General features: G+C 42.7%; 1 protein-coding gene across 4 annotated transcripts in view; it reads right to left on the bottom strand.

Moving 5' to 3' along the window:
- Positions 1-25,348, bottom strand: part of ESRRG (estrogen related receptor gamma) — a 464,808-nt gene that overhangs the window by 125,461 nt on the left and 313,999 nt on the right. For all 4 annotated transcript variants that reach the window (XM_054576587.1, XM_054576586.1, XM_054576588.1 and 1 more), the window contains one exon: positions 17,559-17,974. In XM_054576587.1, coding sequence (XP_054432562.1) covers positions 17,559-17,961 — 403 coding nt within the window. In that variant the 5' untranslated portion in view covers positions 17,962-17,974. The remainder of the gene's footprint in view (positions 1-17,558; positions 17,975-25,348) is intronic.

Raw genomic sequence — 25,348 nt, forward strand, 5'->3', positions numbered from 1 at the left:
TAATACATAATGAGACAAGCTAACAAAGTCCCCGCCCATCAACTGCTTGCTTCCTGTCCCAGAGATACAACGATGATGACCTTACATGGGCCTTCTGATGCAGCCAATGCGATGTCCTGTTCGCTGTGTCCTTCAGGCTTCCCTGAGCATGATCTATCTTGGCCCCTCTTCTTAAAATTACTTCCGTCTCAGTGTTCAACTGAGAGTCCAGTCAAACCTTGCATGAAAATGGCCTGGCCCATCCCAGCAGAAAATGAGTTCGTGGCTCTCCTGTCTTTTCAGGCACTGTCATGCTGCCCAGACACGCCTTGTTCTGGCAACGCCTTTTCACGTGCGTGCCCCCCATTGGATGGTAAGAGCCTTGAGGAAGAACCATTTCTGAGGCAGTACAGAAATCTTCCGCCAGAAAGTAGTGCAGGAGTCAAGTGATACCCTTAGGATGAACTTAATGCCATCTTGCTATCTCAGGGTCATTCCTGCGGACGTCAATTACAGCGCTGGCATGCGGTAATCGCCATCCGCAAGAGCAAGGGAACTGGACTGGAAAGCCAAGGAGAAGTCGGGCTAAGGACACTGGGAAAATCACCCTCCCAATCCAAAAGAGGAGAAGGAAATTTAGTTAATTCTCAAAACCGTGAAAAGTACCTTTGACAACAATGGAAGTGCATGGCAAAACAGAGAGAGACTATCAAGAAAAAAACAGTAAAATACAAAGATTTCAGGGAAGCCAAGGTGCAAACGGAAAACAAAACAAAACAAAAAAAATGCTGTAAGAGGTTTTAAAGGAAATAAAAGTGCATCCTGATATGAATAGGGTAAGAATAAAGGAAAATATAAGATACAGATAGATGAGTTATTTCATTTTATCTAGTTATAACGCTTGTTTTCTTTTTTCTTTTTTTTACAAAATAGGTACTCTCAGAATTGTAGCCACATTGGAGAATATAGTTAGAAGTGATTCAACAATAGCAGCTAAATCTCTGAATGACTCTCATCTATGAATGATTGCATAAAGATTTTAAAATTTCTTAATAAAACAGAATTGTCAAATCGCCACATGAGACTTAGGTCACACACAAAGAACCATTCCAGTTTCTTCTCTTACCATTGCATTCCATACTTCTTCAATGACAAAGAGAAATATAAAGGCAGGGGAATTTCTAATAGTGCCTTAGAATGAATTGTTGAAGGAAAAACTCTGTCTTATTCATCGCTGAACCCTCAGTCCTCTTCAATGAGCCTGGAATTTGGTGTCATGCACTGGGATGGGACAGACAGACAGACGTGGCTCCTGCTCTTGGGGAGTCCATAGACTTACAGAGACAAGACACGTCAACAAGTAACAATGCAACTGAATGGTTCGAAGGCTCTGGATTCAGAACAACTACACACGCTCACACACACGCATGTCCACAACTGCAGAGCTGATGCTCCGGAAAGTCTGAGTTCTTCATACAGGCACAAAAGCTTGAAATGTGGTGTAAAAAATGTATAAATAACTATATTTAGGTAAAGGCATCTTCCCACTGCCATGGGAAACACACCATTGTTGTTAAGACTTTCCCTGTGAATAGATGGAAAACATAGTGTTCCTGAGCATGTTCATAAATCACACATTTGCAGCTTAAGTGTATAGAGGTTGTTTACGATGAAATCAGGTATCCTTCAGCCAAATGTCCTGTACCAATAAATTTGTTTCGACATACATGCATACATGGATGATAACCTGATTTCACTAAGTAACACTGGTTTACATCTGGAACAACAAACCAACTCCCTTCTAACACACTCAGCTGCTGGAGGAAAACCTCTCTCTCTCTCATTTCTGAGCCCTCCCGTTGAGGTGTTTAGTTCATTGTTACTGCTATGAGCACCCAGCCAACAAAGTCTTTGATCCATGTGAGAGTCCACGGAGATGCTGCCCTTGAAAGAACCTTCCCTGGTGCTTTTACTGCTCAATAAAGACAGCACTCATGCGAGAGAAAAAAAAAAAAAGTGCTGACCCCAACCAGGGCACCAATGTTCCAACTATTTTGGTAATGGTTCAAAGACAGGACTCCCAGCAGAACTTATGATCTCGACGGGGCACTTGTTTTCTTCGATTCATGAAAGCGGAAGCTGCACTAGCGCATTTCCAATGACAATGGTGGGCACCCGGAACGTCCCCAGTAGACCAGCGCCCAGATGAGGCCGAAGTTACTGCACACAGCCTGGGGAGCTCCTTTCAGACACGGAGTTTTCTGGGATTACTGCCTATGATTTTCTGGGACACATTTGTTAGGTGGCGCTGGGGACTGAATCCTGCAGCTACTGATGACGGGCCGAGGATTTTCCCCATTCTGTCAAGAGCTGGGGGAGCGGGCTGTGCTGAGAGGGAACCGAAGTCGGCGTGGAAGCTGTGGGGGTTTACGGCGGGCTGACAAGACTGATGGAGCCATTTATAACATCTCCTGGCGGCTTTTCAGAAAGTCCTGGGATCGGATTCCTTATTTCAGAGTCTTTTGTACAATTAGTTTGCAGGCAATATAATTTTCTCACTTACTGCCTAATAGAATCTTGCAGCGAGCTGGCGGACGGAATAACAGGGTGCATGTAAAACTGCAGCGTGCAAAGCCAGTGGATAATTTGTATATTCCTTTCAGTCACTTAATGGACTTTTACAGTTTGGCAGGGAAAAGGCTGAATGATGTGAATTAGCCTGGCATCTCAAAATAAAAATATATGGCAAATCTTTCCTCCTGACTTACATCACTTGCACGCAATAATGATGCGTTCTGCCTGCTGTAGTTCCTGAGGGCTGCCCTCTTGCTCTTAAGTGCAGACATTACGGACATCACAATTATAAAGCCCACTTGAAAGCATCTGCATATTTTCCCCAATTGTTTTAATTTTATTAACAGAACCAAATGGCTTGCAATGACCCACAGGGTGCTCCAAGTGAGGTTTATCCAATTGTTTTCCAACATTAAGTGATTTTAAAATAATGGGATTACCTCAGTGCACAATTACAGAGCATTAAAAACGTGCAGGCAATAATCTGTAGTATTTTTGTTTTAAACATCCAACACAAAAGAAAACCCTCTTGTTGTATGGTAGCAAAGGTCTTTTTCCATACAGAGATAATTGCCCTTTCCTTTTCTTTCTTGTTTTTAATGCTTCTTTCTTTCTAGCTACTTTCTGCTCATTCTTCCTGAAATTAAAGAAAAAAAAAATGCCATCTATATCTGGGATCATACAATATGGAATAATAATTGATCACATATATGCAGCAAAAAACTGTAATTCCATCAGTGTGCACTTGAGTGTTGTTTTTTCTTTTTTCAAAGAAAACACTCAAAGTTAGATTTCAAAATAAGTTGCCTAGAGACACTGTATCTGTTCCCAAAGGACTGCTTCAAACACTTGCGGAAGCGTCCCTTAGAACTGCCACTAGAATCACTTACAAACTGTAAAGGAGGGAGGGGGTCAGATTCCGCTCCATTCATCTTTCCCCAGAAAGTCTGACTGCCCTCTTTAGCACAAGACGGGATGCCAAGTGATTTTTGTCCATTGCTGAATTTTAAATCTCCCTAAGAATGTCAAAGCTCTCCAGATCACTGAAGATATTTCGAGACTCGAGAATCTGCCTCCAGCTGTGACAGGGGATGCCCCAAATCTTTACAAAGAAGGGCAGAGCGGGAACTGCTAACGGGACCCCGCGCCACCCGCGACGTGGAGGCTGTGGCACATCGCACTGCGGGGAGCACACCGCCCCAGCGGGTGAGCAGTCATGCCCGACGCCAAGGAAAGCCATCGTACACTCAGGGCCGTGCCAGGGTCTCACGGTCTTCACCTTTCTGCTGCCTCTCCAACTCCTAAAAAGTGAGGAGGGAGACAGGTGGGTACAGAAGAGGTTCTGATATTTGGCTAAGTTTCCACAGGATTAGAGTCTGATCACCCCAAACGTCATACGTAAGAGCCACAATAGTACGTAGGCACCAATATGCTGCATTTTCACAGTGAAGCTCATTAATGGGGAGAGATAATGTTTTGCCTGTAAGAAAAAAAAAATACCAGAAAGAAACCCACACGTAGACAGACTTGCAAACCCTAGGCAACGTCTAGTGACTGGAGACCAAGTGCACGCACCCTGGCTCCACCGTCCTGTGAGCCGCGCGGGGCGGGCGGGGCCGCGGAGCCGTCAGCGGGTACCCCCATCAACCGCGCCTCCCTGCGCCCTCCAGCCACCGCAAGCTCACGTGTCCCGCTGTGTTGTCAACAACAACAAAAAGTGGTTCAGCAGGAAGACAATGCTGTAAAATGAGGTGAGATTTTTTTTGGCATTGATTTTTTTTTTCCAGTTTAAACAAAACATATCCCACCCCAGTTTCTCCCCAACGGGTCAACATGGGCATTCTCTTATTGCTTTAATTCAACAACTATTAACTAAACATGAGGCACTGTGCATGTTCATCTCAAAAAAAATTTTTCAAAAAGGTGGAAAATGTTCTTGTATGTCCACCCTTAGAGCACCCTGCCTTGCATGCGGCTCAGGAAGCCACCTGAGGATGAGAGGACAGGAGCAGAGAAGAGAGGAAGGAAATGAGAGAGCTGGCTTCCAAGTCCAGCTCTGCCACGAATTAGCTGCGTGAACTTGCCTTAGCTCCTTTACCTTCTTACTCTCAGTTCACTGAATGACAGAAGATGAATAATCATACCTGCTTCACACACTTTGTAAGCATTACACGAATATCGGTATTAAAATCATACATACTTGTGTTCCTCCTTCTGAGAAGAAAGGGGAGAAACATTGCCAGGGTCCGTTGTTTATGAAACACTGTGAGTCTAAGACTGAAATCTGGAGTCTGGGGTGTGAAAAGAATATGCTATTCACCCAGGGAAGTTTAAAGAGGATTTTGTGTTGCCAACAACTCCGGCATATGTACCTATATTTTACAGACACGAGGAGAGAAAAAAGTATAAAAACTCATGTCATTTTTTTAAAGCACCAAACTGTCTAAGAACTGAATTTCTGAGACATCATTCACGGCTCCTGGTGAATGTTTCCTGTCACTCCACTGAAGCTCATGAAGTGCCTATCACTTCGTGTAATCTGATTGTAACTGAGAGGAAAACATTTGCAACCCCCTTCCAAATCCCACCAAGCCTTCTTTTTTGCCACAGCCCCAGGTCCTTTTCTACCCCTACCCCAAGCCCACCCTCTGTCTGACATCCACACTGAATCACTCCACATTCATTTCTTCAATGAAGCTCTCACGGGGCCCACAAGACTGAGTTAGGGGGCCTTGTGGGACTAACCAGCTCACCTCATACTTCTCTTCAGGTGAGTCCTTCTCTCACCACCTAACATACTTTATTATGTGCCTACTGACCTGCCTGCCTCCTGTCCCAACTCTGAAGTCCCTGGGGACAGCGACTTACTGCCCTTGGAGTCCCCTGTGTCCATGGTATGGTCAAGTATGTGACCCACGGGAAGCACTTGTAATCTGTCAACTTGATTTTTAGTGATAGTGTTCCTCATTCCCTCATTTTAACGTTTTGCCCCAAATTATTCATTAAAACAAACAAAAAAAACTAAGCATAGTCAATAACACAGAATAAAGGTGACAGCAACCCACCAATAATGCATTATTTGGCATAAAGCGATACAGGTTTATAAGCTCTTAGACTTCGAAGAGATCCTACATTCCAGTTGGGTCAGCCCCTCATTTTATGTAGACCACACAAGTGAATGTGTACTAACTCACCTATGCCTACTTGTCCTCTTTACAAAGATATAGGCTAGTTAACTACAGGAAAGACCAAACCTCAAATACCCTGACATCCAATTGAACACCTCTTAAAACTTGCTTCTACCCTGGTTGGCGCAGCTCAGTGGATTGAGTGCTGGCCTGCAAACCAAAGGGTTGCCAGTTTGATTCCCAGTCAGGGCACGAGCCTGAGTTGCAGGCCAGGTCCCCAGTAGGGGGCGCATGACGGGCAACCACACACTGATGTTTCTTTCCCTTTCTCCCTTCCCCTCTAAAAATAAATAAATAATCTTTAAAAAACTTTCTTATAAAGTTTTACCTATAATAAACACTAACGGTGCCAGGCATTTGTCTATGTACTTTACCTCTTAGAACCCCTATTTTGCAGATGAGAGAACTATGGCCCAAGAAAAGAGGTGACTCACACAGCATCACCTGGTTAACAAGAGCCTGAGCCAGGATTTGAACCCAGGCACTCTGGATCCAAAGTCTGTGCTCTTGACTGACACTTGCCAGAGGAAAGGGACATTGGGAGGTTGGGGAGCTGCAAGGATTAGCAATGCAAATTGGTAGTCATGAAGTAGTCACAGGGATTATGTAAAGTACAGCATAGAAAATACAGCCAACAGCGTTGTAAAAGCTATGTATGGTACCAGGTGGGCACTAGAACTATCTGGGGGCACACTTTATAAAATATGTAACTGTGTACCCTCTATGCTGTACACCTGAAACTGATACCAAATAATTGCAAAGGTCCACTGTAACTGAAAAATAAAATTTAAAAATAAATAAAACCTGCGCTCTTAACTATGATGCAGTGCTGCCCGATTCAGGCCTTTTAAAAGTAACTGAGTATTGTTCAGGATAGAAATAAAAAAACGGAATTCCTGTCTTCCGAGCGGGAGCTCCGCTCTGTGCAACTGCTGTCGCGGGCCGCGCTCGCTGCCGGCTGGAGGGGAACGGCGGGTTCTGGCAGGGCGAGCGTGGGTCCTGGCACTGTCCTGCTGTTGTGGGACTCACAGCGCAAGGGCAGCTGCGGGCGCGGATAGGGTTGCTTTTAAGAGAATGGAATCTCTCAACGCCTCCAAGGGAAATCCCTCCACTTATCTCTGTACCACAATGGTCTGCGGCCAGTGTAACTCCACAGATACCAAACAGACCCGTCACCAAAGCAACAGGTGTCAGGCTGTAAACAATGTATTTTAAAGATCCCGAAATAATGCTATTGTTCACGATGGGGGGGGGTGCCATCCACCATGAGGAAGGTGTATTCTGAAATGCATTTCAAAGAGAATAATGTGCATACTAAAAAGATACTCGCTGATGAAAGTGATGGAGAATATAAATATTTCTCATCCAAGTTCTGCAGAAATTCACTGTTTTTAGCTTTGACATGGTGACAGCCTCCAGGGAAGAACACTGTTGTCCTGCAGGGTGGGACATCGCCTATGTGAAGTGTGCGGCCACTTGGTCCTCATTTGTGCGTTCCTATGTTGCGGGGAGTCTGCCCCAGGAGTCTTCACCAAAGAGCTCACAGATGACCTGTCCCAAAAAAGGCGTTCTCTCTGAGCTAACCATAATGCCCCAAATGGGCTGTGCTCAGTTCCCAACCTCAACTTGTCAATTTCTTTTCCTGCCTACAAACTGTAAGCAATTTGATATGACCTTCCTATCTATACGTCTTTTAACACATGCGACCGAAACAAAGTTTTGTTAACAAAATCTTGGGGAAAGAAAGAAATGCTAATGAGGTCTCATGCGGCCACTCTCTTCAGACTGAAAATGTCCACGTGTACATTTTGTAGCGACAATTACCAAACGGAACAGTGAGTCCATGTGACAAGTGTTTGAAGCATGTGGATCATGCCCTGTGCAACAAAATCAATGGACTCTTAGCTAGGAACTCGTCTTCATACCAAACTTGAGATTTTCTTTGTACCATAAACAAGCAAAAGCAAGCATATCCTTTCCAAATGCTGTGCCTAGCTGCTGCTGTTCTAGAATGTGCTCAATGTGCCCAGAACTTTTTCCGAAAAGAGACATGGATATTAGATTCTTCCTTCAAGATCGAGTTCATGTGTTCAACAAGTATCTATCTGCATCCTGCAAAGTTGGGTAGGATTTGGGGGAACCCTGCTTGGCACAAGAGACGGTAATCGATCTGCGTTCAAACTGGAGGAGAACGAGGGAACTCCTAGTGGGTAGTACTTGTGCCTGGAGATTTTCCTCTTGAAATAATCAACAGTGTGTCTAAACTGTCTGCTCTTCTAGGGCAGGCAGAACAGTGCCTGGCATTTTCTCAGGGGGGAAGAGCACAGAGCAGGCCTTAACAGGGGAGAGCGGGGGCTTCCGGCTGAAGCTGGTCCAGGGGAGGTGAGGTAGGCCTGCCCCCTCCCCCGAACACTTATGGGACTCTCATTCTGCATCTAACGGCTGGGTCGACAAATCTCAGAGGCCCAGATAGCAAACAGTTCAGCTCTGCAGGCCCCTCAGCTCTGCCGGGCCTGGCCAGCTCTCTGCAGACGCAGAGAGACAGCACAGACAACGCGGGGGTGGGCGTGGTTCCGCTCCAGTGAAACTTTCTTCAGCAAATGGATTTGGTCTCCTGATCGCTGGTCTCACACATTCGGACAAAGGGCTCAGTGGTCAACAATATGATCTATTATCCATTATTTCCTTTCTTGCTTCCGACCCTGTCAAGGGGCTTCCCACACGTTAGGTACAGACATTAAAAAAGAAATCTGAGTGAATTGATAACGTCTGAGAAGAACAAAGGGCGAAGGCGTTGGAGGGCTGTGGCTTTATGAAAGTGCTGTCCACACAGAGCGTGCTCTGGAGACTCCGGGGGCAGTGAGCGGGCTCTGGGTGCATTCTCCGGGAGAACGGTTTATAAAAAAGTAAATATTTTTAAGACTTACTTTTGGCTGCCTCCTCTTTATAAACTTTTATTATCATGTAATCGCAACTTCAGGAATATTCTTAATTCCCCATCTTTAACAACTGAATAAACAGTTTTGCCCATGGACTAAAATCTCTCATGAAAAAATCATTCTAAAATTACTCAACACTTTCACAGCTTTTAAAATACACAAGGCAGGGCAAGGAGGGGGTTAAGAGCACCGGCTCTGGATCTGGATTATCTGAGAGCCGACTGTGTTGGGCAATTCTTTCTCTGTACCTGAAATTCCACATGTACAAATAATATAATAATGTGAGAGAAGAATTAAATGAGATAATTAATGTAAAGCACTTAGAACAATGTGTGGCGCATTCTAAAAATGAACATCTCCATTATTATGATGAAAATTAACACATTCTTCATCTATTACAGGTACTAAGCCATTGTACTCAAGAAAAGGAGGAAGAGGTGGAGGAGGGGAAGAAAGAAGTAAGTACCAGAGAGGATGTAGAGAAATTGGAACCCTGAACATTTCTTGTGGGATGTAAAACAGTGCAGCCATTATGGAAAAGACTATGGCAGTATCTCAAAAAATTAAAAACAGGACTACTATAGGACCCAGTAACCGCCACGAAGGGCATACATCCACAACATGGAAACAGGGTCTTGTAGAGACGTGTGTGTCTGCATGTTTACTGCAGCGTTATTCACAATAGCCAAGAGGAAGAAACAACCTAACGTTCATTGATAGGTAAGTGAAGGAAGAAAATGTGCTTTGAACATTCACTAGAATATTATTCAGCCTTCAGAAAAGAAGGAAATCCTGTCACACATTGCAACGTGGATAAACTGAGGATGTTATGCTGAGTGACATACGCCAGTCAAAAAAAGACAAATGCTACCTGATTCCACTTAGAGGAGGAGGGATCAAAAGTAGTTAGACTCACAGAAAGGTCGGTGGTTGCCAGGAGGCTGGGAGAGAGGTTGTCTAACCGACAGAGTTTCAGTTTCATAAGATGAAGTTCTAAAGATCTTCTGCACACTAATGTATGGATAGTGAATACTAATGAATTAGACACTTAAAAATAGTTAAGATGAAAAATTTTATGCAATGTATTTATGACTTTTTATGATAAAAATTAAAATTTTAAAAAATGTTAAAAATGCTGAAACATCATTAATGTCAAACATGAACTTATATTTACTTTTAGAACAAACTCGAAGACTTTACCACAGTCCTTTACCTAATTTTGCTTTCATGTAGAACTTTGTAAAATTGTTTAAGAGAACTCCAATGACTAGGCCTTCACTTTGTTGAATCCCTTATCAGCTACTTCAAAGAAAGTGAATTAATGCAGCGTGTATGCTTTATCAGCTCTAAGATAGTATCTAAGTTTGTCAAGTAACAGCAGAAAATGAATCCTGGCCCTAGGCGGTCACGCCAAAGAAAAAGAAATTCTGACACGTGACCCTGAACCCCACCTTGCCTTTCCAAAATCTGAATTTTAACAACAGCAATGTTTCCTTTCCTCAGGATTCGGCAAATCATACTGAGACATAAACTCCTGAAACTAATTACCAAAAGAAAGTGATGCAATTCACATCACAAGGAACTTCAAACAGAACTCTCCTCATTCATTTTTCTTTTCTTTTTTCTTTTCTTTTCTTTTCCACCTTTAGGGTAAACATTTAATCTACTCTAACTGGATTTAGCCACAACCAACTTTAAGTTGATTGGAGGAAGGGTCTTACCATAGAATTATTTTAACATATGTATAAAACACATGCATTTTGAAGAAGACAAAGTACAAGGCATCATTCTTCCAATGGTGCTCAAGCATTTAATACGGTGTTCCTTAGAGGGGGCCTATTCTAATAAGGTAGCTTACTGATTGCTTCTCTGAATGAAACAGCCTTACTTATCAGGGCTTCGTTCTGGGATAGGAGAGCAAGAGGCAAAGAATGAAAGCGCTAAGAATCTTAAGAGAAGCACCGATGCCTTGGCTTGGAAGTTTATGAAGAACAGCCTCCAACTCCTTCCTCAAAATAGTAGAGAGTAGGGTGATGGGCCCTCAAAGGAAAGCCCGTGGGTCAGCCCCAGCCCCACTGCCTAGGAAGCACCACTACCAATGTCAAAATCCACCTTGCCAACAGAGGGAAGGAAATGGCATTTTGAAAGAATTAACTGGAACCAATCCATGAAGTCCTCAGACATAAGCCTGTCAACAATGCCAGCTTCCTTCTCAGCAGGCCCTCTCAGGGAGGCCGGGGTAGAGTGCTGGGACAGGGCTTAAGGCTCATGAGTTGTAGGCAGGCAGGCTAAGACAAGAGGACGGCTGGCCAACAACATCCTTGAAAGAAATGGCAATGCACGGGCTTTCTTTTCATAGAGAGTGAAGGAAGCAGGAACAGGTACATCTGGATGCTCAGGTGGGTCAGGACAGGGGAGGAACAGGCAGGTGTCTGTGGTGGCCCAGGTGGGTCAGAATGTGGGATGTTACCACGTGGGGCCAGACAGGGTGGGAACTCTCAGGCCAGGTCCACCCACAGCCTCACCTGAGGGCCTCTTCCTTCCTGGGGTCTTTCTGAGGCCACTGGCCCAGGTAAGCTGTGGGGAACTGGGTGTTATTTCCCGAGTGCAGAGGAAAACTTTTGGAAAGGAAAAAACACATTAAAATAAAAGAAAACACCTACGTATTGATAATCCAAAAGAGCATTCTTATTTTTTCTGACTGTAGAGTGGAGACCATATCAGAGTAGCATCAATGAAGAACACACTGGTATGACAGATATGTGAGAAGTTTAGTTAAAGTATGAAGATAGGACTGTTTTAAAAATGACTTAAAAGCTTGTTTTTTATTAATTGTAAGTATTTTTAAGAATTAGTGATATTACTACTACAAAATACCTTTTTCAAATACATAAAAATAACTAAAATATAATTTACCAGACAAACATAACATGCATACTGTAACTTCTTTCTAATCACTGAGAAATGACGGTAAGAGGGATGCTCACTCATTTGGTAAATATACTTGTTAGGAAAGGAAATTGTGTCTGCCTGATTTGACTAATTACCAAATCCCCCTAGTTGGGTACAGTTGGACCTTTTTACCATGACATGGGAAGTTACATTGCAAATTCAGTTCCTCCCTCAATGCTACCAGCACAGACCCCTTACAGGACAGGCTCTTACCTAACGTCACCGAAAGGAAAATGTGTCCTAAGAGTGAATGTTAAAATGCTGTGTCAACTTTGAATGACTTTCAAAAGACAGTACCATAATGTGATATGTTTAAGAAACATATAAAATGACAGCAGAGATTCTGGGGTCTTGAATGTGAGCAACTAGCAGCTGAAGGACAAAAATATGGTGATGATCATTAAGCTTTCTTCTGTTTTCTTTCCCTCTTGATTAAAGATCAACCATGCAATTTAATCTCTGAAAAATAATCGCTCCTTTTATACAACCTAAGATGCAGCTTTTTGTCAGCCACTCTCACTGCTACTTTATTTTCATTTCCATTCATTCTGTTTTCTGATTAGCCTGCTCATGCACACAAGGCTATGTCATTGTGAACAGTGAAAAGGCCTAGAAAATTCTGATTCCCGAAAAAGTAAAAATATCCTGAAAAGTGAGATAGTAGACTAAAAAGTCATTATGATAGTAAAGTTGCTTTCAATGTAAACAAATGATCTGCAAAGCTGACTAGGAGTCTTCTGAGATGAAAGTCTAGTTGGCCAAGGTTGCTTACAAGGAAGTGCATTGAGGGCATTTTGGTCTAGCTCTTATCCCACCTATGGCCAGCAGTCAAATTGAGACCTGGGCGTGTTTTTATATGGCCCCAAGATCAGAATGGCTTTTATATTGTTAAAAAGCTGTAAAAATAAAACTGAGCAGAGAGCATGACAGAGAAAGTATGTGATCAACAGATCCTAAGATATTTACTATCTTCACTATCTGTCCCTTTTATAGAAAAGGTCTGCTGACCAGTGACTCCTAAAACAAACTCAGTAGGGATGAAAACTTAGGTCACGGTTCCTGAAAGTCAGAACAGACTATGGAAAACAAAACATTCATTTATCCCAGGAAGTAGATCTGCTAACTTAAAAATAAGAGAAATAAAATCATAAATTATGCTACTTCCTAAGACATCCATTCACGTAATATATATTCTCTACCAACAAGGAAAGTCTGCAACACTAAATTTTATTATTGAAATAAACACTGAAGATAATTGTTAAAATAGCAGGAATAGACTAATATTTCTCATTTATAATTTAGCAACATTAATGCATTTCAAAAAGCTAGATATAATTTGTATCAAATGCAAGGGAAAAAAACAAAAAGTCAAACTTATAACAAAAGCAAGCTGAGTTAAAGCAAACAACTTCTAGACAATATTTCTTTTGAAAATATGACCACAATATTTAATTGAATACTGCATCTACACTTATAAATCATTGAGCTTCCTCATGTCAATTTAGACATTTGCATATAATTTTGGATTTTAATTTTAGAACATATTAGAGATTTAAAGCTCCCATTTACAAACCAGGGTAATTACTTTCTCCAAACATTAAGTTAAATAGAAGTTAATTTATGATGTTTCTTCGGAACATTCCTGTGATGTAACAGACAATTAGTAAATACCTTTCTTCTTGGGCTGCAAGCATCTATTCTGTGACCAAAATAGCACATGATAGCAAAGAAAATGCAACGCCCAGGACAGGTCCTCTGGGACCTCCCACCCTGTTTAGGGAAGGGCCAGCAATTCAGGGGGAAGAATTCAGCTGCATCAAACCCGCAGGCCTAGCCTTTAGCATGACTTGCAGGCAAATGCCTGATCTTTACTACCCTGTGTTCAAAGTGGTGTTTAGGCTCTTATCAGTGCCCCCTTTAGACCCTGAAGGTCCTGAGCTTTAGAAGGCCTCTCCCGTGCAAGGAGCCATCAACAGGCGAAGGGGACAAGCCCGGCTGCAGCCAAACCCCATGGACCCCATAATCCCGAGTACCTGGGACCCTTGACTTTCCTGGTTAAATTGCAATATACTCGATTGCAGACCCTTCCACGGGCCCATTCTTTGGAAGGGTCCTACATAGGACTATGAGTGCACAGTCTACAGCCAGTGCATCACCAAGGGGCAGCTGTTTGGAGGGGTCAGTGGGCCTTGCACATGTGGGCAGGAGTGTCCGCACTGTGTACAAGGCAGGACAGGGGTGAGGTGGGAAAAGACATGGACTGGCTGTCAGGTAAGGACTGACTGCCCAAGTCAGCCAAAGTTGATGGTGTGTTAAGCGCTCACCATGAGCTAGGCGCTCTGGCATTGTCTTTTTTTAACCCTCCCCACCTGGGAAACGGAGGCTCACAGAAGTTAAGGTCTCTGAGCTGTTAAGCAATTGAGACTTGGGGACCTGGTCTTATAGGAATCCAAATCCATGAGATAATGAATGTCTGGGGGGAAAAAACATATTTTTAAAGATATACAAGGTCCTCCCTTTAAAAGTGGGGGGAAAGGCCTTATCTCCAGCACTAGAATGATCAGTTGACATATTAACCATACAAATATATATAAATAATAAAATGTGTATTGGCTTTTTTAGGTATAAAAATTTTTTTTTTCTTCTCTTGCCTCCTTAACAAGGGTCCAGGGAAAACTTAAAAATTAAAAAAAAAAAACAAAAAACCCACTCATTGATGAACTGAGGCCAAAATTAGAATTATGAAAAGAGCAGACTAAATTAATAAGCGTAGAAAACGACACTGAAACCTTCCCTTCCTCAGTAACACTGTTGGATGATAGGCTAGAACTGTCCAAGCCTTCTAAAAAGATTTTGGTCAACAGAAAAAACAAACAAAAACAAAACAATCAAACAAACAAAAAATCTTGATTTTTTACCTAGCTAAGGGCTGACCTAATTCAATAGTTTTCCGATGATAACTTGAAAAGAGTCAATAAATAAAATATGCCTTTCTGGTTGACTTTCCCTGAAATCTATGATTAATTGCCTTTCGCAACCGGCATATCACATTCAGCTCTGAAAAGAACAATTCTCATTACTTTTCTCAAGATGTTCTCGGGATAGATGTTCTTTTGGCTCTTTAACATAAGAAGTGGTTTTCTTAACTTTTAAAATTTATGTGTACTACATACTGTATAACCCATCTTAGAAACATTACTACGGGAAGAAATATGCCCTTGGGTGCACATGTACCCCCTACGCAAGTGAATGGGAACAGAAACCGGCCTGTTTCGGGCCGGCCATCGGGCCTGCAGGCCGTGGAAGACGGAGCCTCAGGGCAGGTTGCAGAATCCTGCTTCATCCTCTGCAGGGCTCTGAAGGAGGGACTGGAGGAGCTCTGCTCTATCAGAGGCAGTTTGGCTTCAGGGCTGCCTGAGGCCTGAGCACGGGCTCCACGGTCCTTCAGAATCTGAGCAAGAATCTGTGGTGGTAACGACCGGGTGGGGTCACTTTGAACAGCTCTGGAACGCAACTGCCCTCACCGTTTGGCCACAGAAAGGAGGGGCTGCTCCCCTCTGCCTTAGAATTACCACCCTAATTATTACATTATATTTTCATGAGCTAATCCCTTTATTTGCCTCGCTGCCTTTTTGGGGCTAAGCCACCCCATGGTGGGCTGCCTGCTGCTGTCCTAGCCGCGCAGCCTCACTGCATGCCACCCAGCTGCCAGCTTCAAGCCCAGCCAGGTGGGCCAGTCCAGAGTACTAATCTGGACAGTGACATCTCTGTCACCTGCTCCAAACCCGTGAAAGGTGCCCTCTCCAGCACGGAGCAGAACGGAGCATATACATCAATGCCAAGAATTGCCCTGTGCTCTGCCCTGTTAAGCTTTTGGTAGCGTTTCAGCATCCGAAGGAATCACCAGGCACAGAATTCCAACTGTTTTGCTCCAGTGATTGTTCAGTAAGGAACTGCTGCACAGCTATTAGTGTCTAAGCTGGGGGATTCGCCTCAACAACTCTCGGAATTTTTTTCAAGTACTCGTTCTATCTTTGGAAAACATACTAAGGTCCAAAGAGTGTAATCCATGCCCCACCCAAAAATATCTGGTTTTCCCTCAAGGCAGAAGACATTTGTATAAGGAATTCACCTCAACTTATCAATCTTTGGAAGCAAAGTTTTAGTAAAATGCATTTTGCTGTGTACAATGCACACCCACGTTTCTGTGTGCAGTAGGTACATATCATTATACCCATGTATAATGCGCATCCTTACTTCCCCCTCAAAAACTTGAGCAAAACGTGTACATTATATACATCAACATGTGGTAAAAAAATAAAGCACTGGCCAGCAAGGTGCCTGGCTCATCGTAGATTATCAGAAAGTATTTGTTGAGAAAGTTGGAGTGTTTTACATACTAAGAACATTCTTCATATGCCAGTATACACTGAATTTGTTAATTTATCCCAAAATATTTTCTTATTTTTGTGTAGAGGGACCCAGAGCTGTGTAAGCTGAGTTAACAAAATCAAATTGCCAACAATTTAAATTTTAGATACTCTGTAACTTCAGTGCTCTAATACTGTTGATAGTGGCTTGTAAGAACCAGCCATTTCATTCCCAAGTTTCGCAATTTTGTAAACAGGCTGAAAACTTTTTTTTCCAATGCCCCCAAATGAAGAAAAGCTTTGCATTTAGACCACCATTGTTTTTACTTACATGTGATTTTATACTTCATTTTATCCTTAAGCATTCTATGAGGCAGGTAGAAATGTCTTCAATTTATAGATTAAATAAAAGAAGGATACTTATAAGAAAATGCTGATAAAATATAGCAACAATGATCCAGAAAATATGAAAATATAGCTACTAAAATAATTAGATCCTCCGCCCTAACATGGCTTATGTTAGCTACAACTATGAAAGACTGAAAAGGTTAGGTTTAAATATCCACTCTGCTACGTAAGCGTTATAATGTCTTGAAAAACCATGCACCCTAAGTGACCCTTTGAATGGTGTGTTGGTCGGCCTCTAGTCAAGAAAGCTACGTAACAGAACACACCAAAGCATGCAGGAGGCAGTACAACCCACCCCACTGAGGACGGTCACTAGAGCATGCACTGCGACTGAGGAAGAAGGCCTGCCAGATGCACTTCCAAGAAAGTAGGGAATTATTCTATGTGCGCAGAACGAGCTTCCTGGTCGTCTCTGGATAAAATATTGAGAAGGATTAGAGTTTCACAAACATAATCTCGTTTGCACTTTAGAAGCTAGCTCATCACAAAGTCATGAAACTGATGCCAGCTGTGTCCAATAAGAGACCATGAGGTGACCGTGGTCAGTGGTAAGCCAGTGGCAACTTGGTAATAAGAGAGGGTGTTCCCCCACTTGGGTGAGATTCACCCCGGGGGCTTGGCAAACCCAAAATGCTGGGCCCCGCCCCGATCCTCCAGAGAGTCCGAGGGAGGTGACCTGGGATGAGGCCTGGGGGCTCACGTTTCTAACAAATTCCCAAATCCCGCTATGCTGAGAAGCACTGTTACAGAACACAGCACGCTGCAGGGTAGTGGTGCCTGACGTTGGCTTTACATTGAGGCAGTCTAAAGTATTTATTGTTTCCATGTATCAGTAAGGATAACAGAAGAGGTCAAAGCACTGCTAAGGCCATGGGAATCTGGCCAGTGCTTCACAGCCCTGCATCACTGTAAGGACAGCCATGGTCCTTGGTTTCCATCCTTGGAGCTTCCTGGGACAGTATATTCTATAAGTCCCCCACTACCAATTTTAATCTATTTCTATTTTGACCTCAAGATAGAACTAAGACAGTGAAACTTGGCTCCCAAGGTTAAGAACTAGGGAAACCAACCAACCAACCAACCAACCAACCAACCAACCATCAGGTGAGGCTGGACAAGGGTAAGGGATTCCCAGGTCCGAAACTAACCTTGAATCGTCCTCTTGAAGAACGCCTTGCAGGCTTCACATGATGCTACCCCGTAGTGGTACCCAGAAGCGATGTCGCCACACACCAAACACAGTCTCTTGGGCATCGAGTTGAGCATGTATTCGCACTTGGTCTGGGGGTCTTCCACAATGGTGCTGGAGCAGTCGTCATACAGTTTCCTGACTGGCCCGCTCCCTCCTAGGATCGGCGCAGAAGGGTAGAGAGGTGGCGAGTCAAGTCCGTTCTGGTGGCCATTCATGGTTGAACTGTAGCTCCCACTCGCGTCCGAAGAGCCACCGGGGCTGTGGTGGTTGACGCTGTCCGTCAGGGAGGCCGGGCTGGAGGGTTCCGTCTTGATGAAGGACGAACAGCTGGAATCAATGTGTCGATCTTTGTTTGACATTCTGCAGAGAAGCCTGCGATGCAGGGGGAGACACACAGAGGGAGAAAGAGAGACAGAGAGTCAAGCTCAGCGACCAAGAGCAGCAGAAGCAAAGAGAAGGTAAAACAAAATAGAGAAAGTGAAAAGGAAGAAGGAAAGGAGGAAAAAACCCAGGAGACTTCATACATTAAGGGCACTGCCCTTTGAGGGTGCTGCCTCATACCGAGCGACTCGCCATCACTCACGCTAGTCAATATCTCCTGTTGTACAAGAAGGCATTCAGCATACAGGCATGACAGGGTTACATAAAAGTGCCCGGGCAGCCATGAACAAAAGCTCCAACAGGTCCGATTCCTTTTATTTTACCTTTCTCTTGGAGAACCACCGTCAATACCAAAATCAGCCCTCTAGATTCTAAATTTATCCGTGGAGCAGGCGTGACTTGGAAAGTCCACATCATCTCTAAAATTGTATTTGTTTTTACTCTACTTTTCCTTTCCACTTTTGGACTCTGCAGTCACTTTACTGTGAGCAGAATCAAACCTTAATTTTCAAGCCTGAACAGATGAGTCTTCGGCTTTGCGATTACTGTTGGTCAGCAGGCTTCTGTAAGCATCACTGGGTCTTTTATTGATTTAAGACACATAGGGAATACATCCTCCATCACTTGGCTTCTTTATTTAAAAGGTTCTATTTTATAGACACTGAGCAATACAGAAAGACATCAAGTATGAAATTCTAGCTGATACCTAAGGATTACATCCTAGAGCCCACAAAATTTACAAAATGATGATCACCAGCATTGTTGAATGAATATGTTTGTGTGTGTGGTTGTGTTTGTCACTTGCCACTGGTGGAAAGGTGAATCAGTAAAAGTATTTGAGGCTATAGTATAGTATACCTCAGCGTCCATAAATCTGATATTTTATATGCAGCAAAGTAAGGTGTCAAATTCTGTACTAGAAAAAAACTGAGATTTGTGATGGTCCCTTTTTCTCCCCATCTTGTGGTCTTTGAACAGGATACCTTCTGAAAACAAATATGAACACCTATCATGACAACTTGCCTTATCTAGAAGAAACATACCGCCCATCTTTCTTTGTTGGGCACAATGAGGGATTCAGTTTCTGAAAAGGTAATTAGATGAAAAGACATAATTGGCCCTATTTTCTTCCTGCTCAGCCATAGTGCAAAACCCCTTTTAGCAATGTCTTTAAGAACCTTCTGAGAGCCCACTACAGAAAGAAGAGCTGACCATTGAGAAAGGGACTTAGGTAATTGCTTTGGAATGGCGAGCTGATTTATGGGAATCCCATAGTATCGGTCACTCACCAGAATTTGGGGGAATCCTCACAGGTTAGCTAGATGGATGCAATGATCTCTTTCACTATAGACCTAGTGATATGTTATCATGGCACAAATCTCACACTCTCCTCCACATCCCCTCCTCCACATCCCCCTTCCCCCACTGTTCTGTTACTTTAAAATGAAGGGAAGAAATGGAACTTCCCATCAGGAATGTTAACTGTTCCAAGCAGACCACCTCAAGAGCAATAAATTGCCTCTCAACCAATATATTGCATGTGAGACATTGTGTTCCACTTTCTAAAGTTCAGCAGCAACAGGATGTGAGAAAAGCAAACAGGAAGGAGAAAGCCCCCCGAAGATCTTGTCTGTTGCCCACCCATCTATGTTGTCCTTTCCACAAGAACTAGCAAAAGAAAACATCATCCCCTCGCCAGGCTGAACGAGGGTGCCCTGTCCTCCCGCGTCGGTGGCTTGTCCCCGTCACCGCTAATGAGCGCTGTAATTAATAGATCGCTCTCCCTCTCCCCCTGCTTGCACTCAGGGCTAAGCACTTTCCTCAAGTCAATGTGTGAAAGAAAGCGGGTCGGCGCTGACTTACAACAGCCCTGCAAATCCCTTTTAATTTAGAGCACTTACCCACCACACTTCACTTATTACCTTATAATTACTGGACTGCTCGCACATACATTATGATCTGAGACTAGAGTTAGAAGTTATTAGGGTACTAAAACATGGCTGTCCCCCTTCCTCTCTTCGGCACTGAATTTCTCACAGCTATGACAATTAACTCCTTTCGCGTCGGCCCACCAGCACCGTCTCTTAATTCCGCCCCCCCCACCCCAAAGGAGAGTTGCTGTGAGCATCTTCATCACAAAATGGGTACCATGTCTTCTTTATGCCTTGTTTTTTCTTTCTCTCTCTTCTTGCATCACCTATAGTCAATTTTTTTCCCCAATTTTCTCTCTCCTGGATTTTGACTCATAGAATCCTAAAATCTGCAGAACCCTTGTCTAAGGAACGAGGCCAGAGGGGACCCTCCCATATGGAGAACAGCTATTTGCTAAGTCACTTGATGCTTATGTGTCCAATGTGTGTTGGTAGAGTGCCTGAAAAATTGGGAGTCTCCAGTCAGCTCTCTCCTCCAAAATCACTGTCCGTAACTCGGCAATAACCTGGACGGACTGAAGGGCGCTCAGGAGGTTCAAGGAGCCCGGGAAGTCTCGGGCAACGGCACTATCTCCTCCTGTAAAAGGCCCGGCCACTTTGGCTGTGAATGAACATGAACAAACTAGATTTATTTTAAAGCCTTAGCACAGCTGCTTTTATTATTTTCATTTTATTATTTTAAGTTGCACATGTTTCTTTTCAGACATGAACCTCCTCCTTAATTAATACCTTTTGCCCAATTAAAATAGTACTAGCCAAGTCGCCATTTATCAAATGCCTATCAGGTGCCAGGCACTAACCTGAGAACTTCACAGAATATTACCAGGTTTAATCCTCAAGACAACCTTTCAGGGAGGTATATCACAGTTTAGGAAATGGTATCTCCGCAATTTCCCGAAAGTCATACAGCTAGAAAGTGGAAGAGCTGGGATTCAAACTCAGTCTGACTCCAAAGTCCAGTGCAGACCTGTCTTGATGCCAACAGAGGGATGTAAAAGGTGTTCACTGATTCTTGTAAAATGGCCAAGCAAGCAGGGGTGCAGCGTCGCATATGGAGACCGATTCCACCCACAGCTCAACCATGAGCAGAAAGGAGACCACGGGGCCACCCCACCAGCCCTGTTGAGTCCCCTCTCCAGTTGAGGGGGTGACGCCTGAAGCAGAATCTCTGGAAGAACACGGTGGCCTCCTAATGACTGCTTAGCTCATTACCCTGAATACTTCCTAGACACCATCACATTACACCCTAAAACTACAGCGGGTCCTAATTCTCTCCCCCTCTCTCTCTGAGATTCTATAGCTCTATTATTCAAGCCTGAAATATTCACAACTATCTATAAATTCAATTGTCAGCTGGTGGGTTTTATTCTAGACTTCACTTCAATCTAAAATTAGAGGCACTAAAATTCACATTAACTCTAAGAGGAATGTAGTGAATAAGACTTTATTTCAAAAGAACACCTTTTTGTCAGAAAGAGCCATTTTCAAGATGATGGCTTTATCTGCGGCCAAAGAGAATAAGCCCAGTTCCACATTGTGCTGTTAATGCAGAAATCTCCGGTCACATTGGATTAATAAAAATCTGAATTTAGTTAAGAATTATGAATAGAAATAACATGCTGAAAACGGTGGGGAATATTTATTTTAAAGCCTTAGTGTAGTTGCTTTTATTTTATGAGAAATGATGAGAAGCACAAGGGCCAAGGCTGTGATTTTCCAAAAACCTTCTCTCAGTGACCACCCTGAAAACCAACTGCAGGACAAATAACTATGTCAAAAAAAAAAACAAAACAACAAATCATTCCTGTATAAGAAACTACATTTGAGGGGTTTAAAAACAGCCTTCCTGAAACCAGAGAAAATTCTGGGCTTTAGAAAGCATTTTTAGCAGTTTGAGCAATGTGTCACATAATTCTGACTTTCATGCTTCACCATAGGAACCTGTTGCCTAGCCTTGCCTAAGGGTAGCATGGGTAAATTTTATATATGGTGTTCGATCCTAAGGATCAGGCAAATAAAACTTCCTGGTTGCTGGACTACCTAAAAATGTAATTTTTGAAAGTTAATTAATTGTGTGTATATATTTCCATGTACAGAGAGAAAGAAAGGACTCAAAGGTAATCTGCACGTTAATATTCAATTAACATTATAATTATCAAGCAAGCTTCATTGTTTTCTGGGATTCTAGCTCGATGCAGGTAAACGTGTGATCTTGAGTGAGTGGCTGTGAATGTTTGCACATGTGTGTACACATCTGGGGTCATCCACACTGCCCAGGAGTGACTTAAGCACAGCCAGGATTTCCATTGTTAAATGCTGGGATAACAATATTTCATAGGTTTATATATTATTATTTTAGTAATCAAAATATACGTTCTTAACAAAGAACTATATTTCATCTTTTGACTTTCATGCCAAATTCCAATGTATTTGCTACTTTAGTTCCCTACTTAAAAAAAAAGGTGCATAAAGTTCTCATAAGCAGTGTGTGTACACAGGTGTTCTTTGCTTTTCCTGATTGTAACACAGAGTAAGAATTTTTGAAACTTTTATTATACTTATTTCAGTGACAGACACCTTAAAAGGCTCAATGAGTAACAACAAGTCACTATTTTATTTTCTTCCTTAAGAGACAAAAAAGTACCCATCATTACAAATTCCAAACACATTATCAATTTACATCTAAAATTTTTATACAAGTTTACAAATACAAGAAGAGAGAGGGGGGAGAAGGAGAGGAAGAGAGAGAGACAGAGAGAGGGGACCTTAGCCCCTTTACTGAATTATAGAATTTTAGGACTAAAAAGAAAGGCAATCAGCTTCCGCAGCTAATCACTTACCTATTCAGAGTAGGAATGAATCTATAAGCATTGGTTAGTCTTCTACCTTCTGAAATCACCAGATAAAATATTTAAGTAATTGTGTTTTAAAAAATAGCATGTTTTTATTAGGTTATTTTGTTTTCTTTTAATGCTTTTGGAAATAACCCTCCGCCCTGAAGCTGCTGCTCCCTGTGGCCCAGGCTTCTGAGCCTAGGACCCCCGTGGCTCCTTTGCAGTCCAAGAGTGACAACTCCGAGCAGCTACTTTACAGGAGCGTTTTTCTCCCTGCTTCAAATAATTGCACTCAAAAGTGGCAAAATGTGAATCACTTAGGAACAAAATGGGCACCAGCCGCTTTTGTCAGAAGATGGTGATGCCAAAGAAAGGGAAAGCAAGCGAATGAAGTGTCATGTCAGAAATCAACTGTGCAACGTGTGATTTGAGAAAACATGACTACTTTACAGAGACAGGGTGTCATTACGGCATCGCTGTAATACGCTGCTTTGACAACTGTTGGGTCTAACATATCATCATTGCATTAAGGTACACTGGCTTCGTTGGGGAAGGGAGAGAAAGGATTTTTTCTTTTCATAAGAAATATCTTAAGGTCTGCCTGGTTAACCTAATGGAAGGAGATCATTAATTGTAAAGAAAGAATTGTCAGTCCAGACCCACACGCTCAGGAAGATTAAAATGCATGGGCACACATTTGCGCACACACTTGGGTATAATTTTAGGCCATTTTTTAATAAGCTCTGAGGCCCATCTATTGCAACAGATTTCTGCAGAACAGGATCACCACGATCTAGTAATGCTGCTTCTGGAGTCTTTGAACAAATAACTTGTGCACAGCGTCTTAAAGACTCTTTCCCACCGACTCCCTCAAGGAGATGAAGCAACCAGTTACCCACCACACTGGTGCCTGGGTGCTAATGAGAGACAGAGGTAGCTAAGTAGCATGGGACCAAGGGACCTGCTCCCTAAAATAACAAATCAGAACTTCTATCTAAGCCAACCGCTTTCCCAATTCTGTGAAAGGCTGTGCACTACACGAAAAAAAAAAAAAAAAAGAAAAAGAAAAAGAAAGAAATTATGAACAAATCCACAACAGGCTGGCAAGTCATTTCTGGCCAGGCATTAAAAAGAAAGTAGCCCGGAATACAGGGCAGGGCAAAAGGAGGTTTACGGTTTGAGAATGCAAGACACAGAGTTTATTCTCCAATTATTATTTAGTTATTAGTTACTGTATTATTTTTCACATGAACAACTGTAAACCTACCTTTGCCCCGCCCTGTACAACTTCATACCTAATGACTGAACCGTGGCCAGGAAGGATCACTCTGAGGCCCTCTCTGCCTTTAGGCTTCTAGAGGGCAATGATTTTTCTCTTTGAGAATTTTGTTGTGACTGTGGGTTGGTTGACTGTCCTGGTTTAATCACTAAAATCCCATGTCCCAGGAACCTGTCACTCCCAGGAAAACCAGGATGATTGGCCATTCAATCTGACAGGGAGACCTATAGAAATGTGTGGCTCTGCCCTTACCATAATATTTAAAGCAAAGGGAGGGAAATGGAGAATATTTGTTTTCAGCAATGGAAGCCCAGAAAAATAGCAAGAGATAAAAGCATGCAACCTAACAAGACTGGGGGTGTAATAAGTATATATGTCTTAGAAAGTGCTTCAAAGACATTTTAGAACATCCTACGCTCCGAGGCCTCTGCTGATGGCCTTGTCAAGTGACCCAGACTACTTTAGATGTACAGAACCATGGTTGCTTATATTTGTATAGCCAGGTGATTTCTGACGCTTCCTGGTTGACAAACCTTTATTAATGGGGAAAAAACACGGCCCTAGGCTATCATGATGTGTCGTTGTACATCGTGAAGGTTGACGTCGTCTGTAGTTAAGGATGTGCCTCGTAGCATAATTTATCCTCAGCTTGTTTTCTTGGGCTCATTTCAATATGGGGGTGAGCACCCCTTGTTTATAGCTCTAAATACAGTAAGTGAGTTGCCGCCAGATCAATAAAACTATTAAATGCATAATAATGCTGGGTAATTGCATACTTGATGTTTTGCATAATTAACTGTCTGAGCTTTTCTTTACTATAATGGGCACTCATGTAATATAGAGTAGCTATAAGTCTATAAAATATACACAGTTTATATGCGCCATGATTCTGCTTAAAACTCCTGCTAATCATCTACATCGGCTTTGAAGGAAGAGCTCTCCTCCACTGCCAAGTTCAAATCAATTCTTATGACATTACTTTATAACTAACATGATATTTAACTGATGATGGCTATTAGCTATTATACAGATTGCATTCAAGGACTCTAACAGTAGGGAAAAAAATACCACTTAGTTTAAGCAAACTTCTGCCATGTAATCAATATTATTGAGGCAAATTAAGTGTTTTAACAAGTGTGTATATTTGCCCTAATGCAACTTAATTAACTATATCCTCACTACTGCCCAATGCCATGATGCCGGAGGAGGTTAACAGAGAATGTCAAGAAATGCCTAGTCAGAAACTCAACATGCACCACAGATGTAAAACAATCAGTTTATCTCTGAGCCCTAAAAATACCCCTTTCCTTACGAAGCTCCT

This window comes from Pteronotus mesoamericanus, unplaced genomic scaffold (assembly GCF_021234165.1).
Source record: "Pteronotus mesoamericanus isolate MK-2021 breed Mesoamerican mustached bat unplaced genomic scaffold, CSHL_Meso_final contig_347, whole genome shotgun sequence".
In the NCBI taxonomy this organism is placed as follows: Eukaryota; Metazoa; Chordata; class Mammalia; order Chiroptera; family Mormoopidae; genus Pteronotus; species Pteronotus mesoamericanus.